At 41.3% G+C, this 19,385-nt stretch overlaps 1 protein-coding gene, 1 long non-coding RNA gene and 3 other non-coding genes across 5 annotated transcripts in view; 1 reads left to right on the top strand and 4 right to left on the bottom strand.

Annotated features, from left to right (window-relative positions):
- Nucleotides 1-818: 818 nt before the first annotated feature.
- Nucleotides 819-7,750, bottom strand: EIF4A2 (eukaryotic translation initiation factor 4A2). The gene is made up of 11 exons (XM_002196054.7): nucleotides 7,604-7,750; nucleotides 6,715-6,760; nucleotides 6,491-6,623; nucleotides 6,094-6,233; nucleotides 4,791-4,959; nucleotides 4,492-4,601; nucleotides 4,223-4,366; nucleotides 3,700-3,837; nucleotides 3,328-3,417; nucleotides 3,017-3,096; nucleotides 819-1,629 (listed from the first exon to the last, which is right to left on the bottom strand). The coding sequence occupies exons 1-11, from the start codon at nucleotides 7,630-7,632 to the stop codon at nucleotides 1,485-1,487; spliced, it is 1,224 nt and encodes a 407-aa protein (XP_002196090.1). The 5' UTR covers nucleotides 7,633-7,750; the 3' UTR covers nucleotides 819-1,484.
- On the bottom strand, nucleotides 3,495-3,622 carry LOC115496474 (small nucleolar RNA SNORA63). Its single transcript, XR_003961977.2, has one exon. It is a non-coding gene; the product is annotated as a small nucleolar RNA SNORA63 (small nucleolar RNA).
- On the bottom strand, nucleotides 4,002-4,182 carry LOC115496482 (small nucleolar RNA SNORA81). The gene has a single exon (XR_003961985.1). It is a non-coding gene; the product is annotated as a small nucleolar RNA SNORA81 (small nucleolar RNA).
- LOC115496485 (small nucleolar RNA SNORD2) lies at nucleotides 6,310-6,380 on the bottom strand. Its single transcript, XR_003961987.1, has one exon. It is a non-coding gene; the product is annotated as a small nucleolar RNA SNORD2 (small nucleolar RNA).
- An 8,730-nt stretch (nucleotides 7,751-16,480) lies between the features above and the next one.
- The window catches only part of LOC140684693 (uncharacterized), a 115,992-nt gene continuing 113,087 nt past the window's right edge, over nucleotides 16,481-19,385 (top strand). Inside the window, exon 1 of the long non-coding RNA XR_012057353.1 lies at nucleotides 16,481-16,660. This is a non-coding gene — a long non-coding RNA (uncharacterized lncRNA). The remainder of the gene's footprint in view (nucleotides 16,661-19,385) is intronic.

The raw sequence follows: 19,385 nt of genomic DNA, 5'->3' as shown, positions 1-19,385 counted from the left end.
GGTCTGTAATGCTCCTACTGTGCAGTTCATTGCTGTGCACTTACACATGGAAACAAATTATCAGACATGAGCTTATCCATACTGAAGTCTTCATCAGCTGCAAGCAGAGACAGAAGTTAGTCATTGTAGCCTGTATTGGCTTGGAACAGACGGACTTGGCAAAATGATCACATCCCTACAGAACACAGCTTCAGGCTGAACACAGCCCACACCTCCACAAACCTGTATCTGATCCTTTGGGGTTAAACATAGCAAAAATCACTTACTAGTAAACATATTGCAACTTTTATTCCATTCAAGCTCTTGAAGAGAAGTGTTCAGCAAAGGGTAGGTAATGTTCTGAAGGTGTCACTTAAGATTTCCTGTCACCTCACTATTATTGCTCACAAGCAATTTAAAGCTGTGACCTGGATAAGCATCTTTGGCACATACCCTTTCAGAGATGCTGCTTTGACCACCTGTCCCTCCTTCCTGAATGGCCTGGGGAAAAAATACCCTTGGATAGGTATTAAGCATAAATGATGCAGTGCAGCACTTTTTCATCAAGCCAGCACCAATTATATTAAGTGGGCAATTTTTCTACTCTGATGAAAGGGTAGTACAGTTAAGGATGCAGGTGCAGCACCCCAGAGCTTGGTCACCCAAGGCCACACTGGCACTTGAAGCTCACCTGCTCTGGAGTCCAGAACCAGCCCTGCAATTAATGACAAAGTACAGGAGGTGTGGGCACAAGGCTGCAGCAGTTGCCACCTTCAGCACCCTGAGACACTGCAGGTTGCTGTCACCCTCCCCTCAACGCAAGAAGCAACTAGTTACAATTTAAGTGAATATAGAAGTATTTTATTGAACATTCAAACTTCATTAAGACATGTGCAATATGGCAAATTTTACTGGGTTTAACCCTAACTAAGACAATAGTATGATTGCTTGCTTGCTGGGGCTTAGCAACAGGGTCCAGATCACACTTACCACTAATTAAATACTTTATTGAATAAATACATATGAAACAAAAATGCATTTTAATGCTCTTATAAAAGTTTAGATTTTGAAAGGCCTTTCCAATTTAATCTGAGGTGTAAGTACATACAATAAAGGAAGGTAGGCTAGTTTAACATAATTGGCTGACTTTATACAGCACTTATATCTTTTAGTCCATAAGTAAATTATTAAATGATAAAGAACATCTAATACAACCACTTCTATTGAACTAGGAAATAAATTTCTAATAAAGAAAAAATTTACAGACCCCATGACTTTCCACCCAACCCCAACAGTCTAACCCTAAAGTGGACAAAGCCAATGGCCTTCCCCACAAGAGCTCACGACAGAAAGTCGCTTCTCTTATCAAAAATCTGTATTTCTGATCCGTAATGAGCATTGAGACAAGATTCAATATATCCCCAAAGAAAGAAGCACAATGCGCGTTGTGAATCGCCTATTCAGCAACAGCGAGCACTGGATTCACAACCACCTCATCCCGGGGATTAAATGAGATCAGCCACATTCATCGGCATCTCCTCCACTGTAGTATTGTAGAAAGTCTCAATGTCTCGCAGGATCCTCTTGTCCTCTTCAGTGACAAAATTGATAGCCACACCTTTTCTGCCAAAACGGCCACCCCGGCCAATTCTGCACAGAAAGAAAACACATTTACACTCAAGTTAGCCTCACCCATCTGCTTTACATGCCTGCAGGATCCATTCTTGACTGCTGCTCTTATCTGCCACTGGCCAGTCTATGCTGCCTCAAGAGGGCCAGCTGCCACCCAAGTCACATCTGGTCAGGAAAAACCAGCAGCTGGTGCCAGCAGCACAGCCCGTGCATTCCATGGCAGGCAGCAGGGTACACAGTTACTTTTTGGCTGCAAAGTAAGAGCTTCATTTAATGCTTGGTGCTGTGTTCTTAAGTCCTCTGTTGAACTATGCACCCATCCCTCATGCATTCACTCCCAAGCACAGAGCACAGGCTGTTGTTTAACAATCAGGCTGTTACCAAAGTTAATCCAATTTTATCCAGTAACATGGAACAGCACACTTTTAATTTCAGAATTTAATTCAACCTAACTGTTTCCAGTGGGAAAACTTAGGGTTTGTTGGTTTTCTTTGAAGAGTAAAATCCAAGTTCAGCATTTGCTTAAGCCCAGATCAGCGCATGTAGTTGAGTTACATCCATCGTGAGCTCCACCTCCCTACAGACTGCACAACAGAGCACCTTGCCAGCAGGAGCTAAATACACAGAAAGGGCTAACAAAACTTAGGGGAGAGTCATGACAAAATAAATAAATAAATACCAACTCGCTCTATTCAAACTGTGCCGCTTACGAATCCACGTCCTAAATTACGTCAACGTCGTTTCTGGGCACCATCTTGTGTCATCAACTGCTGCTATCGACTCCTGTATTTTTTTACATCAAGTAACAAAGCACAGTTTACTTAATTTAGGGACAGTCACTAGAAGCAGTTAACTAAACCTAGGGAAACAAACTCAAAGACACACAGCACAGAGAAGAATCCCACTAAGGAGCCACCAAGAGCAAACATGGCACACACAACATGGACACAGCTGAACCTCCACAAGCAAAGGCAGCCCTAACAAGCTAGAAGTAAGGTCAGTCTTGTCACCAAGCAGCAACAACTCCAGATCAGCCAGAACCCAGACCAAGCTGACCCTGCACCACTAATGGTGTCACACTCCTATGTCACAGCCTGTATGACAAGAGGCAGTTCAGTTGCTGCCATTTTCCCCACAACTACAAGGTTCATCAGTCATCACTGAATCTGTTATCTAAGTTTTCCCACTGCTTCAAGTGTTCGAAAGCTCTGCTCCTCCCTTGTTTCAGAGCCACTGCTGTTCAAGGCACCACAAAACAAGTGGTTTTGTTCCCTGCTAGCTCTGAGTTTATGCATGGATGGTAACACCTCTGGTTTGGTGAGGACTACAGGATCAGGTGAGGAGGGTGTGAGCCAATGCCCATCCAGCACAGCACAGGGACTGACTGAGGGCAGAGCCAACTGACCTGTGAATGTAATTCTCACGATTGGTCGGCAGGTCGTAATTGATAACCAGGGACACTTGCTGCACATCAATGCCACGAGCCTGCAAAGCAACACCAAGTCTTCAAGTTAGGGGGCTATTTTCAAATTTATCTTGGGCTTTTGTCAACCACATTATTAGTTACGAACTACAACTGCGTAGTCCATAGTGGAGCATGGTCTTTGCTGTTCCAAAAAGCTCCCAACAGTTCAGGTTACAACAACCATCACTTAATTATGAAGCTTTTGGGGTAAGGCTGTAACAGGAATACATTCAATGGAAGACAATGCTCACCAGCAAATCAGTAGTGATCAGGACACGGCTGGACCCTGATCTAAACTCTCTCATGATAACATCCCGCTCCTTCTGGTCCATGTCACCATGCTAGATATCGAAACAAAAAGCTGCAATTAGTACAGTTCCAATGCTCCAAACCAGAATATTCTTTATAGAACAAAGGCATGTTTGAATCCCAGCGTCCCTACCTGCTGTGGAAACGAAGCAGGTAGAGATAGAAAGGAAACATTTTACTTTAAGCAGGGGGAACGATAATACAGCACTGCACAGCTATATTATAACTTTCCTGCTTCTCACTGATAGCCCCTCATCACTCTTTTCCAGTAAATACACAGCATTTCTGAAGTGATTGGAAGCAGCAATTCTCACCAGAGCTGAGACTGTGAAGTCCCTGGCATGCATTTTCTCCGTAAGCCAGTCTACTTTTCTCCTTGTATTCAGGAAAATAACAGCCTGTGTAATGGTCAGTGTTTCATACAAATCACAGAGCGTATCCAGCTTCCATTCCTGATCAGAACAAAGATCATCAGAAAACACATTATGACAGACAGCTTTGTACATGACACAAACTTGAAACAAGGAATAGAACTTAAATACAACCTTAAATTAAGTCTGCTCTGGCACACAACTACATTCAGTATAACCTGGAAACTACGTCAACTTTTTGCATTAATTGTTGCACCAAATCTTCAGACACAGGACACTGGACATTAAGAAAGAGGTCCACCCTAGTCCTTTTCGATCTAGTGCATTGTTTTTCTTCTTCTTGCATTTACTCTACTAGCATTATTGCAGAAACTAAAGCTTAGCCTTGGTTTCCGCAATTTTAGCACAGTGCTTTAACAAGAAGGTAAGAGAACCTCCTGCCAGACCAAGTACAACCAATACCAACCTCTCTCTCAACATTAATGTAGAACTGCTTGATACCCTCCAGAGTCAGTTCTTCCTTCTTCACCAGAATACGAATGGGATCTCTCATGAACTTTTTGGTCACTTCCAACACATCCATTGGCATTGTAGCTGACAGCAACACAACCTAAAATATATTACTCTGTGTTAGCACATCCCCCATTACAACGATTTTCATTTGTACAATTCAGTTCTCAGCCACACTATAATCAAATCTGCATGCATCACTTTACCATATGAAAGCTTTTTTACCTGGATGTTTGTGCTTAGTTTTTGAAAGATCTCATAAATTTGATCCTTAAATCCACGGCTCAACATTTCATCAGCTTCATCCAGAACAAACATTTTGATCCATTTTGGTGCTATTGGAAAAAGAGAAGCATCACATGAAATTTCAGAAATACACAATCCTTTACAAGCATTATGCTTCTGTACTGCTAAGCTTTCCAGCACAACTCTCTACAATGAGAATACACTACAGCTCTTAGAGGGTATGAGGCTTTCATTGGAAATTTATCAGCAAGCGCACACTGAGGTTCATTCATACTTACAAAGATAGCGCCTGTTCAACATATCAAACACACGCCCTGGAGTTCCCACCACGATGTGTGGAGCCTCAGCCTGGAGTTTCTGCATTTCATTGCGCACATTTGTGCCACCAATACAAGCGTGGCATGTTGCTCCCATGTAGTCTCCAAGGGCCAGGATTACCTTCTGAATCTAAAACAGAACCTTTAATTAGTAGTTCATAGGACAATAAAGTTTAAGTCCCATTATCACTGGTTTTTGTGGACTTTGGAAGCCAAGACACCAAATAAGGGCTATGGAGTCCTTGGAACTGACAGCTGCTAAAAAGAACTTGCCCAACTTCACATAACTCATATTGCTAACTAGAAACCAGACAGCTGAGGAACAGTTAAGTTACATTTTTGTTCTTACTGGCTGAACTTGCTGAGTGTCTGCCATAAAACAATTACTAAACTGAGAGCAGGGCCACCAGAAGTGAGCTCAAGCACTCAGCTGTTCAGGCCTGCATGTTAAGCACTTGGACATTCTGCGAATGCTCTCCAAAGGCACCACTACAAGCCAGGTTTTGAAACAAGCCTCACCTCAACAGCTTTACAGTAGAACAAAGGCCTAACATTCTGATAAAAGGCCCTTATGCCATTTATTTTTTCTGTCTGATTTAGCATGTTTAGCTTTACCATGAAGAATTATCACACAGCATGGCATTTCAGTATAGTCCAGTTGAAAATGACAAGTTTTCTACTTTAGAGGTGGTTTAACGTTGCACTTTAAGACCCCTTATTCCTGATACTTATCCTAAATATTCAAGTGTCCTTGAAGTTATTACCACACATCCACTTAACATAACAGAATACCAAGCCTTGAAGGTGAAAGACATGCAATTATGTTGTCAGGAAAACATACAGATACAAAACCATTTAAAAGTAACCAAGTGTGCACTGCAGTTTTCATGTTGCACAACTGCATTTAAAGTTTAAATAGCTTCAAAACAAATGTATTTTTTTGTTTCCACTCAGAACACTGGCTTTAGTAATTGTGTTTTTCTCCTGAAGATACTACTTTCACTTTACACACAGCATCGCAGCTGCCTCCTGCAACCCTGCCCCAACTCACCCTCTGTATTTATTAACTCAGCTCTTTAAGGAGACAGAGAACTTGTGGGACAGAAGCCAGTTTGTATCGCCCCATTACTTTACACAAAAAGGGTTCTGAATGGATATTTATTACAGCCCCGTAAGAAGTCTGGTAATGTTGTCTCACAGTTGTGAAACCTGAAACCTATGCAACACACAAAATTTTGTTTTTTTTAAACTACACTATCAATACCTGTTGAGCCAGTTCTCTGGTAGGGGCCAATACTAGTGCCTGGGACTCCTTGAGATCAATCTCCAACTGCTGCAGGATGGAAATAGCAAATGTGGCTGTCTTGCCAGTACCTGACTGAGCTTGAGCAATCACATCATACCCTAAAAAAAGTAGGATACACATTTACTGCTCCCACATGGGTCAATCACGTTAGTTTTACTTAATTCCCCTTGAAGTAAGTGATCAGTACTAAAGAGGTCTCTCCATTTCAGGTCAGTCCCGAAAGATGGTGTACCATCATATCACTTGTTCAATGAAGATTGAAATTAGTTATTACTGCACACTAATGAAACAATATATGCATTTTATAATGCTTTCCTTATTATCCAATGTTGGTATTAATGAATCTACTGCATACCTTTGATGCATGGAATAATAGCTCTCTGCTGAATAGCTGAAGGCTTCTCAAAACCATAAGCATATATGCCCCTTAGGAGGGATTCTTTTAAATTCATATCATCGAAATTGTCAACAATCTCATTCCAATTGCTCTGTAATAAAAAAAAAATAAAGAATAAAAAATAAATCTAATACCCCTGTCCACCAGCGATTCAGTTCTCAGGTCAGTTTGTAAGTGCTCACCTCGATGACACCATCGGGCTCCATTCCCTCTGGGCCGCCATGGTCTCTGTAATAAAAGAGAACACGCTGTTAGCACAAGAGCAGCCACCACCACGCAGAAGCGAGCTGACACACAGCGGCGGGGCCCGTGACAGATAATTCCAGCAGGTGCTCTGAGCTTCTGCCAACTGACAAACAGACAAACCCTTACCACCGAGCACGGCTCCCGGGGCCGGGCCCGGCGGCCATGGGCGCGCCGAGCGCGCGCTCCCGCGGCGGCGCGCGGAGGGGGGGGGGGGAGAGGGGGGAGGCGGGCGCGCTCCCGGCGCTGCAGCGTATCCCCCCGCCCCGCCCCGCCGAGGAACTCTCGCGAGAGCTCCACCCCTGGGATTGCGCAAACCGGGCGCCGCGGGCGGGCGGACGGCGCCGGGCGATCGCCTGGGGGGGGCCTCCCCCTCCCCCCCGCAAAAAAATAAAATGGTCTCGCCCTCAGCGCGGCCCGAAAACCCGGGGCGAACCGACGGCGCCAGGGAGAACACAGTGTCAAAAAAAAAAAAAAATCCACAGAAAGGCATTTAAAAATTTAAACTGCAACACAGCTCTATACGAATTAATTTCGAAAAAGTCCTCTTTAGGGCTGACTGGATTGCTAAGAAAGCCTGTAACGACAATCGAGCCCCGAGGACTAGAGCTAAACCGTTGCTGAACCGCGAGCAAGGGAGCGAAGGACCGAAACGTCTAGAACGGGAGGGGCCAGGGCGCAGGGCTGATTGTCCACAGTGTCCTGCTTCCCCCAGGGCGCTCCGGCTCCCACCCCTCGACCTCCATCGACTTTCCCTCTCTCCCTGGCTGCCCCCGCATAACCCACGAACCCCCCCGAATGTGGAAGGAGCCTAGGCCCTCACCATACCTGCTATAATCCGCGGAGCCCCCTGACATGTTCCGATCACCAGCTCTGTCCTCAACTGAAAAGGCAAGCCCTCCGCGGCGCCCGCCTTATATACCCGCCCTACTGCCGGACTCGTTGCGCTCAGCTCTGCGCATGGATATATACCTTATGCCACACTCAAAAAAGCAAAAATCCCTCCGGTTTAAGCTCTGTACCCCAAGAGCTTCCCGCCACGCGACTTTTTCAGTTAATCCGAACGTTGTGTATGTACCTCTGGGGTCTACGAGGCTACGTGGAACATAGAACTACTTTTTTTGTTCAGATCGCGGAAGGATATTGCACCATTGAGTGCGTCACAGCGCCCCACTCCTTCCTCCCTCTGCCTCCCCTTCCCCCCCGCGCGTACGGGGTTTCCCGTCCGGTCCCTGCTGCAGCGCGGGGCTGGAGGGGGAATGGCGGGGCCGGGCTGAGGGGATCGCGAGCGGCCGTGCGGCAGCGGCTGGGGCGGCATAGCGGCCCCTTTTCGTGGTCGCGTTTTCCCCACCGTGTTGGTTGTTTTTAAAGCCCCGGGTTTTTAAAACCCCGGATTCGGGCGGGGGGAGGTGGCAGGAGAGAGAAAGAGGTTTCCTCGGGCGGGGGCCGGCGGCCGCGCATCCGCCCCATCCGCACACAGAAATGGCTCCCAACTCCTCCTCCTCCTTCTTCTCCTCCCTGACAGGCGACACACACCCCGAGCTCTCCTCCTGCGCTCCCGGAGTGGGGGCAGCGCTGGGAGCTCAGGGAGAGGCCCTGAGGCGAGGGGGGCTGATGGAGGCGCCTCTGAGGGCTCCCGGCCCCGGGCTCGCAGCCAGTGCAGGCCGGCGGGCCCCTGCCTGAATCCCGCAGACTTGTCCCGAGGCGCTGAGGGTGGGCCATTCCTGAGGGGCATGCAGGGGAGTGTGTGTAGGAGACACGCTAGGTGGTCCTCGGGGTGCTGCCGAAAGCACGGTGCTGCGGTGTGCTGCAGATCGCAGTACACGAAAAAAACCTGGCAAGAATGATTTAAAGGTTAGTGCAGTCCAAAATAAAGCATTGAGAGAACTGTTACTGTGCAAACCGATTGCATGATCATGCCCAGCGCTTTCTAACGTGGTAGAAAAAATATCGATAATTTTAATGCTCTTTTCAGGTTTCACAATAATCTAATCTATTCATCAGTATTTCTTACGGAGGCAAGTAATACCAATTATAAGCAATAATTTTCTGCCACCTTTGTGTGGTTTTTGTATCACTTTGCAGTCTGTTTCCATAGTGATTATATATGAAGAAATGGAGGCAGTGCTTGAAAAACACAACCCTTTACTTGTCTAGAATATTGTACATTGTCTGGAACCATCTAGAATATCCATAAAGGGAAACTCTCAAAGACTATTAACCTTAAATCTTCCTATGGTAGCATTTGCTGGGGTAATATTATCTGTAGAAATACTACAACCTGCCACTATCCCAGCAAAATTATATAAATGCAGCTCCACTGTCAGCCTATCCTAATGCTATCAAGTTCTTTCTGTCCACCCCTGCTGGGTAGAAAATATTGAGGATATTTTGTGTGTTCGCAGTTCAGCTAGACACACAACAATAGCCAGAGGCCTTTTAAATGAATGATGCCAGTTTGCATGGACTATTAATCTCTGGTTGAAAAAGAAACAGGATGGACTGAAGAAAGAATGTGAACACAGTTTTGGGCTGGCACAGTTAGATTTCCTACTGCATTAAAAGTGATTTGAGTCTAAATGGAGAAATAGCACTACTGAATATTTGTTAAGGATCTTGAATATTTATTAGGAAAGCTGTTGAATTTGATATGATGGATATTTTTATTCAAGCACTGCATTTAAGTCTTAGTAGATTTGCAAATCTGAGAGGAAAAGATTTCCAGACATGTGGGAATTTCAGGAGGGTAAGCCATCATTCTTCACAGACCTGAAATGGCATCTCAGAAACAAGTATCTGCTGTATCTTTTCCAATAAAGAAATCAGTGTCATTTCAGGCTGCCTGGGTATTCAGATCACTTCGAGTGTTCAGATTTGACAACAGTTTTCTAGTAAAGTCTTGTTAAGGCTTTCCTGGCTTTTTTTTTAAGGAGAATTTGTTCTCATTGCTCTAGCTTGCTGCAAATGGTAAAACTTCGTTCTACAAAAAAATAATCAAAAAAACTTGAAAATTTTAAACTATTATTATCTTCAATCAAGAGGGACAATTTTTAAACTTGCTATTGTAATTTACTGGCTAAAATATTGGGTGGTCCCTTGATTAAATGCCAGGATTTCTTTGCATTAGGCAGCTACAGGGCCAAACAGGTCCCCCTGAGCTCCTGGTCACTGGCCTTTATCAAGGAGCTTGAAATATTGCTGTCTCTGAAGATTTTGTTCATTTCTGATTCACCTAATGCTTAAATATAAAGAAAAGCCTGTGAGCAGACTGGTTTCTGCTGTCACATGGTCATGGCAGAGTTTGGCAGAATTTGATCAAATTATTTGACCACGTTATTTGCTCTGGTTCGTGGTTGTTTTAATGCAGTGACACTCCTCAGTCCAGATGCTCTGTTTGCCTCAAGTAGTGTATGACTGGAACAATGAAATTATGATTTAAGAAACAAATCATCAGTTCTCACGTAAAAGGTATTTATTATATGGATGTTGCACATCTATATTGTGTATTAAGGTATATAAGAAAAGGAACCCAGTGTTTCTTCCAGTGGAAATCATCACCTTCTTTCACCAAATGAAAAGATGAAAAAAATTTTGTTTCACAAACTTCAAGCAAATGGTTGGAAACGCAGAATCAGTCTTCTCTTTTTATGAAAAAAAAGATATCTGGTCTTCTTGTATTAGCAATGACCCCTAACTGCACTAGAGGAAAAAATCCTACATTTATACCCTTTAAAACCTCTGTACAACATTTGAGAAATATCTCTTTGGTCACAGTAGTGCAAACAGCCTTTTCATGTGTGTTCATATCTACTTTGTGTATTTTTGGGCCAGTGTTAGCCGTAATCTGCCTGAAAGAAAGGAAGCATCAAACTGAGAGATACCAAAAGGTCAGATTATGTCACTGACAAAAATCTTATAATGATACTGGGATTTCTTGTGATTCCCTGGCTTTAAATCTGATTAAGCTTTTAGAGCAGCCTCATCTGAAAACTGCTCCCCAAGGACCAGGTTCATGTTATCTTCAGGCAGAAGGGATACCAAGAAGACACTAAATAATATGTCTGTGCTGCTAAAGATAGGATCCACAGCCACATATATATGTGCACTTTGTATACTTCTGTAGATGTTTCCCAAAAAGACAATCCCAGTGAATCATGAGCTCTTTAGTGAGAGTGAACATAATAATATGTTTATTAAGAGGGGTAACAGATGGACTAGCTGGTTTAGCAGCTGGGTTTCCAGTGATTATTCATGCAGACTGAAGTAAGGAGTGACGTATTTAAAGAAAGCAGTAGGAGCTGACACCTCCTGAAACTGAGCTCCAGTTGAGCAATCCCAGCTCACCAATAATGGTACAGTGTGCATTAGGAAATCTCAGAAATCTCCTTTTAATAATCTCATGGCTTGATTTGAATTTGCCATGAAACTGCCAGGTACTTCATAGGAAACCTGCAAGATCCCAGAATTCTTTTCCTGCTTCTTTAAGTCTGGTGCCAGGGTTCAGACTGAGTATTATTTGATTGCCATGACTGGCAGGGCAAGGAAGGTAATGGTAAACAGATAGAGTTTGCTCACAGTAGGTCATGTTAAGGATCAAGATGGTTTGTTAGGGTGTTGTTAGCAAGAAGTGATTATTTTCAGTTCAGCAGTCCCAAAGGATCCTGCCTAAACAAAAGCATGCTTCCTCAGATGTAGGAGTGGATAGGTTCTGGAAACCTCCAGAGGAGAAAGAAAGTCCAAATTCCTGGAGTCCCATGCTTGTTATTTAAATGCAGTCAGGGTGACATTAATGCTAACAAGCATTTTTGGTCATTCCATTGAAATTACAATCTTAAAAAGGTGAACAACAAGAATGTATAAGATACAGTGTTTTTAATGGATTGAGAATGCTGGCTTTGTATTCTGTACTCCTCAGTGTAATCTGAAATGCACATTATGATGAGTTTAGTACATTGGGATTTTGGGCCTGCTTTGTCATCCCTTTTAAAAGTTATTTTACAACTTTGTTATGTTTTGACTAGATATTTCTAGTCTTTGTAACTGTAGTTACAAAAAATTTGTGTTGTGAAATCTCAGTGATATCCCTGTTGAGTGAATTGAAAGTACATCCAGAATTTCCTCTCTCTGTCCAAGTTCTGTCTCACTGAATAGTTGTGCACTAGGCCAATAAGGAACGTATTCAAAGATGCTTGAATTATTTAGATGCCAAGCACTATGGAAAGGCAGTGGGATTTAAACTGCTTTGGTTGATTTAATTGCCCCACATGCTCAGTCTATTCAAGATATTCAGGCTTGTGCAGAGGATGTGGGGTGGACAGAGCCTTTTGCTGGCCAGCTGACTCACTTGTCTGAAATGTTTGTGGGGTGGTTTATGGCTTGTGCTTCCTAATTGCTTGGAGCATACATCTCCAAGGAGTGTTCCTGCTTCAGTTGTGCAGAATTTTGTTTCTTAGCTTAAGTTCTCTCATTCCCAGTTAGATTTTTTTTAGTGGAAAAATTTTTAAAGCTATTTAAGACTAATTTACTTGTTTTTTTTTTTGTTTTTTTTTTTTTAAGAAACAGCAAAGTTGTGTGAATTTAATCTTTCAGGTTATTCATCCATTAATTCATCTCCTCTTAGAGTTTGGAGTTTAAATTCAGACTCATAGTGACCCTCCCACATTCAGAGGTTTGGAGTTATTTGTTACTTATTTCTTACTCTGGAATGATGAAGTTCTTGCTGAATTTTTAAGAAAGATGGTGTTTCTTCTATATAGTGGGACAGCTCTGGTAAACTGCTGCTGAAAAGGAAGCAGCAGAATGGTCTGGACCCTCAGAGGAACCTCGGTTTCTCGGCCCTCTCCCAGGGGGTCAAAAAATCTAAAGAAGTAAGGGAAGTTGATTGCTGCTTATTTTTATAGTGGATATAGTTTCATCCAAAACTTTAAATTTGTGAAAAATTTCCCTTTTACTTTGGTTAGAATTTGGTTGGTCTTCTAATAAAAAAACTAGGGTTAATACTAGAAAGTCAGTATTCAATTTTTTAGTGGAAGTATGTAAATTACTGTTAATTCTTTAAATGAGTGTAATATAAGAAAACTGTCATATGGACTCACTTATGGAGGTCTTGTAATTTTAGTAACAATTCTGGTAATAAAAATGTTGGCGCAATAAAATCTTAACCTAAATACTTGAAACAGAAATATGCTGGTTTTTTTCTATGATTTTTGTAGTCATCCAGGCCTCTTGCATGCTATAAAATTCAATAATTACAGTTTTATGTCTTGAATGTTCTTCTTGATTGAGCACTTAGATTATTTGTTTCCAAGTTTTCAAGGTTTATAGTCAAGCCCAGGACATGAAATCAGCTTTGTTCTGTTCATCTGTTGTGTTAAGGACTCCTAGTGTGACCACAGACTGGAATTTTAGGACTAAAATTGAGCAGATGCTTGCCATTGAATGAGAACTCTTTTTGCACTTCAGTCTTCTTCTCTGTAATGTGGGGCTGATATTATTTGTCTCAGAGGTTATGCTTGGGCAAATCCTTGAAGAATGTGGAGATGAGTAATGGAAGGAGGCCTAGAAATCTTTGGTAGAAGTTTCAGGCTACTTTCAGGGTAGAGTTTGTTCTTTATATTACAGAAGTAAATAAAGCTGAGAGATGAACCAAGTGGCAGATGATAGCACCCTGAAACAGTTGTGGTTACATTTATTTTTTAAGCCATGAAATACTGCATGTCATATATTTCTGTGAGACAATTGGCAAAGAATATTTTTTCCAGTTCCAAGAGAAAGGCAAATATAAGCCTGTGCATTATTTTGAAGAAAATTGTTTTCCTTCTGCTATTGGTTAACCATCTCTGCACATTGTTTGTTCTCTTATTATACAAGTTTGCAATCCACTGATATTGCTTGAGTTTTTAAATTTCTGGTTTCAGTTGGTTAAGTTTTGGAACAGCCACTACAGGCACACCTATATCTGTATTTAACTTGAGTACTTTTTCTTATTGGTAAAAACGCTGAGTGTTATGTGCTTAGTAGGAGGAAGTAATGCATGGGAACCAAACCCAAGATGAAAACACCAAAAAGGTCAAGCAGTTCTTTGACTTTTACAGGGGTAAATTCACAGGACCCATTAGTGGTAAAAAAAAGTACTAATCTCTAATGTATGCTGTAGATATGTGTACCTTGATAAATGCCCTGTGTCCTGACTGGTGACAGCAACGAGCCATGTGACTCTGTCTGTCCCCATCCCAATCACACTTTTGGATGTCAGAACAAACACACTGTGCTTTCCAGAGTGTGTGTGCAGCACTGTGAGGTGTGAGGGCCTACCTCAAATTAGTGACAAACGAATGTCTGGTGTTATCAGCCAATACAGCACTGCACAGAGAGCTTTGCTTTGAGTGTATTACAGGCTATAATACACTCTGTGTTTATTGTCAGAATGTTTCAAATGTGTACATCTCTAAGCAGTAAGACATCACAGAAATGATTTCATTTTTCCCTAACAGAAGTGCTTTCTATTCATATCTAGTGTTGGATATTAACTGAATTCTCTTGTTTCTTTTCTATCAGAGTATTTTAACCTTTACAACAGTATTTTGCAGTTTATAGAGCTTGTTGTAACATGTAAAAGTTAACAATAAAACTAAATACTTTGTCATTAATAAAATGAACTCTGTGATCAGAAGTATAGGCCTCAAGGTAAATCTTAATTTCTATAAACTGAAAGTTTCCTACTGAGCTTTACTTTTCATAAGAAAATTGAGACTGTTCATTTCTTCAGGTTTGAAGAAATGGCTCAGATTCCCCAAGTTTTGTTTCTGTCACTGCTACTGGCACAATGTGAAACTATAGATGAGTTGTTTCACCTTTGTGCCCTTCTTTCATCTCTTGTAAAATGGAAATTATTATCTCTCTTTGAAGAATCTCTTTTTGTAAATTGTAAAGCTGGGACTGATTGCTTTGTGAGCTGTGCTTCAGCCTGCAAAGCAGCAGCTCAGGGTGGGGAAAAGTTTAAAAGATGTTTAATACAATTAATCAAGATCAATATTCTGACTTGTTTAATCATTTTATTTGTTTAGTTTCTTAATCCTTCTGAGATTTTTTTCTTATGAAAATATAACTATTCAAAGGCCTTTCTCTTCAACAGTGTTAGAGATGCCACTCTCGTGGCTGAGTCTCAGTTGTGTGCCCATGAAGCTGAAGTGAGCCAAGTGAGCTGCTAAATAGAACTGCTCTGGGGGCTTCTGTTTGGTGCTAGGAAGCCTCTGTAGGCCAGTCCTTAGCCACAGTTGTTTGTCCTTCAACCTATCCCAGGACTCTATTCTATATTATTTTGTATGCCAACTGAATATTGCCAGATGAAACAAAAATGAACATGTGAGGTACTGGATTAGTAAGGAATGCAATGTTTTCCTCTCAGGTTGTGCCCAGGAATTCCTGCCTGTGTTTTCCATGTTTTCCAGCAAGTGTGGGCATGGGCTGATGGAAGCACAGACAGGATGTAGGCGATCCCTTTCCTTCAGCCAGGAGTCACTGTAGTGTTGCTCGGGCCAGTCGAGGACATGCACTTTAACACATCATGTCACAGCAATTGGCAGTGGCCAGAAACCTTTGTTCTTTACACAGCAGGAGAGAGAAATGCAAGTTCATGCTGGATTGCAGGAATATATCGATTGATTTATTTTGTGCATGTGATAAAAGTGATTAGATTATAAAATACTGGCAGGTTTTTGCAGTATATAGAGAGAATGTATGTGCCTCTATTCAAAGTATTTTCATCTTGTGCTTCGATTTAAGAGCATCTGCTAATAATTGTTTCTGAGTCTTAAGTAGATGGGTTTTTTGCTGTCATATTCAGCATTTATTTGTAGCTCATTGTTCTCATTAATTTAGAAGTAACAAAGTAAGAAATCAGGAAAATCCTGATTTTGAAGTAGGCAGATGCTTTAATACTCAGTAACTACCCAACTACTGGTAGTTTTTCTTTTGTTGCTTTTTTGTTCTCTAAGGTTTGTGATATAAATACATTTCTAAATGTATTCTGGTATATACTTTTCCATGGGTTACAAGACTACAAGATTTTGTATGCCATTATTGCCTTTATTTCAGCAGGATTTTAACAAACAAAGCACTGATTTAATTTAGGTACTAATAACAAATAAAGACTGTCAAAAATGACAAATTCTTAGAGGACTTTATTTGAATGTAATACTGTGTATATCTTAAGAATTCTCTTTTTTCAGCTCTCTATCCAAGAAAGCTGAGTTGTTGCAAAGATGATTTTTACAGTTAATTACCCAAATTAATTTCTCTGATTTCCTTTTAGTATTATTCATTTGCATTGCTAATATTCGTCTCTTCTGGGAATATAACTTTGTACCCCCTGGAACATACTTTTTTTCTGGATAATTGTGGAATTGTGTTTACTAATTTACATCACCTCACAATTATCTTTTCTGATTTCCTGGGCTAACAGGCTGTGTATCTTTATGCAGAGGGAAGGAGAATGGATCGAGAACTGTAAAGGACTGCTGCCTCAGAACTGCTGTTGCCATAGAGCTGCTAACAAGGGAAAAAAACTGCAGCATGGATTTCTTGTGCTGCTGAAGGTAAGATGAGGGCACAGCAAAGACTGTAGGAGGGGGAGGGGAGGCGAGGCAGAGGGAGGGAGAAGAGGAAGAAAGTCTGCGTCCTTGCTGTCTAAAAAAGGAAATTCAGTGTCAGTGTTCATGAGCAGAACTGCTGGTGCAGAAGAACAAAGCTATCTCAGTTGTTTAGGGTAGCAGGAGTGATGAGCAAGCAAGCACACTCCCATGCTTTCAGGAGGAAATGCTGCAAAGAAAGGAGGGAGAAGAAGAGTGACTTTTTCCTTTAGAAAATACTCACTGCTGCTTCAAGGTAGCTGCTTTTTGATACTACTTGGGCATTAACATCATTACCATGGGTAAAGATAGCCATGAAAAAACTCAGTAGGGAGATAAACAAGAAGAAAAAATGGGAGTAAAAAATTCAGCATAATCTTGAGCTGACGAACGTGGTTTGTATGTATTAAAATGTCTCAGTTGTTGCATTCAGCTGTGCAGTGCAGTGAAACCTTTCAAAATGCAAATGAAATTATGTTTTTTGTGGTAAGATTGTTGTGATATGTTGATGTGTTATCAACCTATTATCAATGATCTTTTGTCTTCTCTTATCTAAGTAGATGTTTTTTGAGAGGAAATGTATAATAAATAAATAAAAATTAATATTAGATACTCAAGCATACTGACTACAGAACCAACATCAGACATACTTTCTGTAGTATCTCTTTAATGGATTGACCTTTGTAGTAGTTTAAGACTTCAATATCATTACAGAATTATCTGCAACACACTCATGCAAAAGCTGCTGCTGCTGCTTCTACATCTGTCTATCGTGTTACATATTTTTTGCTATCCTTCACCTGCTCCTTCTCCCAGTCACTAGGATGTTTCTGAGGTGTCTGAACCCATGTGCCCTGCACAGCAAACCCAGCACACCTGCCATGTTTGCATGGTGGGGCCTTGAGGAGAATAAAACAAACTGTGGAGGCAGTGAGAACACTGACTTAGTTATGTTGATACTCCTGTGCTGATATTGCTTAACCATCTGTTTGCTGTGTTATCGAGTGTGCTTGGATAGATCAGCCCTTTCTCACAATTTCTTGTTTTGCACTTTATCACCATTTATCAAATAGTGTTTGACTGTTCTCCTGTAGTCTGTTTGCAGTTTGGGTCAGAGTGAATTTTTTTTCTATAGCAGCCTGATAGTACAACTGAGTAATTCAGGCTGTAAATGTTAGGGATTTGGATTTTTATTTTTAGCATTACCACCTCTCACTGCAAAATTGTTATTCTTTGAGTGTATAGAGTTTAGCTCATACATTTTTCAGTCATGAATGGCACTGGGCGAGATCTATCAATCATGAATACATAAGTTTCCATTTCCAAAGTTTGTGATGTGGAATTGGATGTTCAAATGTATTTTTACTAGCCAGACTCATTTTTGATTCAGGTTAATTTTGTTAAACTTGTAAGTTACGGAAAGTTCTCCTGGATTCTTTAGAACCATTATTTTAATTTACTTTGTTCCCCAGTGTACTTGAGGTTGATAACATCCTTTTAAGGTTTGTGGGGGTCCTCTGAGCCAGTGCATGTGAAGTTCAAGTCTTAATCCATGACTGCAGCATCCCCTGGTAGTACAAGTGATGGTGATTTAGTTCAGTGTCAGCAAGGAGTTTAGTCTCTTTCTCTGAACAATTGATAATGCCTTGCTGAGAGAATAATTGTGTTAGGACTGATTTCCACAAAGCATTAGGGGCTACATCCCAGAAGAGATCACTGAACTTCTGAGTCAAACTAGTTTGGGTTCTTCAGAGACATGAGATGATTATTCAAACAAGTATGACCGTGTAATAAACACCTCTTCGTAGAATAAGTGCTAAACAAGGAATGGATGGGCCCTATCCAGACAAAAATTTAGTTGCCTTATATAAATATTCAGTGGATGGTTAGTGTTGCAGTCTAAGATCAATGTAATAGTTTTTCATTGGCAGAGGGATGGGCAGAAGCGCAATGTTGCTAAATGAAAGGCTATTCTCATAAATTTCCAAATAGTATGAATATTTATTTGTTCCAGTTGATGCATTGATGGTGGCTAGTATGTATTTACAGTGAGTAAGAGCAGAGCTGCAGTAGTGCTGGTACAGAAATGTCTTGAGTAGAGTGCACCCACATTATAACCTTCATATTGCTGCTGTTCCTATGCCAAACTGTCAGCTACAGCCCACAGATCTATCAACTTCAGTCAAAGTTTCAGAGACATCTTGGTTGTCTTATGATAGAAAAACAACTTAATGAAGCTGAACAAGACAGAGGAGTTGTTTGTAAATCTTGTAATATGTCCACATGTTTGTATTGAATTCTGAAGAAACAGGTGATCTTGTAGTTTATGCTTGGTTTGCCTGAGTCTTCCACCTGGTTTGTATTGTGGGAGTGATCAAGAGAAAAAGGAAGTACAGCAAACATTGGCCAGAACACTCTAATCTCTGTATTTGGGCCAGGAAAAAAAAGCTCTTAAGCCACTAGTGCTGCTGTAGTTAATGCCAGGACTTGCACCAATTCTGAAAACACTGTAAAATATAAAAGCTTCTTTGATGCCTATTGCTGTCCATAATTAACTTTTTGAGGTGTTGCACTGCTCAATTTCCATCTCAACCACTCCAGGTAATATCAACTTTCCACATGACTTTGGCTGAGTGGTCCAAGGCCAGATTTTTGAAATGCTGAGTACCCATGATGCTATTTAAGGTCAATGGAAGCACAGACTTCTCAGCAAAATGTAAAATCAGGCTTCTGCACTCAAACAGGAGATTTTAGGTTAGCATTCACAAGACTACTTAAATGATCAGTCTGAATTCTGGATTCCTTCTGGAACTGATTTTTTTCTTTTGCAGAGCCTGAGTTATGTCCCATTATATCCCTTTGTTTTTATTAATTTTGTGAGCATTACTAGTCTTTTAGTCAGTACACAGCTAGTAGAACAATTGACTCATAAAAGGAAGATAATTCCGTTATAGTAGATTTACTTCTTCATAATGTTCTCT

Source organism: Taeniopygia guttata, chromosome 9, assembly GCF_048771995.1.
Source record: "Taeniopygia guttata chromosome 9, bTaeGut7.mat, whole genome shotgun sequence".
NCBI classification, from domain to species: Eukaryota; Metazoa; Chordata; class Aves; order Passeriformes; family Estrildidae; genus Taeniopygia; species Taeniopygia guttata.
The sequence above is the reverse complement of the archived record's forward strand: the minus strand, read 5'-3'. Positions and strand labels throughout refer to the sequence as shown.

What these genes read in the sequence shown, in the direction of transcription:
- EIF4A2 (XM_002196054.7), bottom strand. Translation starts at nt 7,632, where the DNA reads ATGTCAGGGGGCTCCGCGGATTATAGCAG. An exon ending in GGCTCCGCGGATTATAGCAG is followed by an intron (nt 6,761 to 7,603) that starts GTATGGTGAGGG and finishes CTTTTATTACAG; the next exon opens with AGACCATGGCGGCCCAGAGG. An exon ending in TATTATTCCATGCATCAAAG is followed by an intron (nt 6,234 to 6,490) that starts GTATGCAGTAGA and finishes TACTTTTTTTAG; the next exon opens with GGTATGATGTGATTGCTCAA.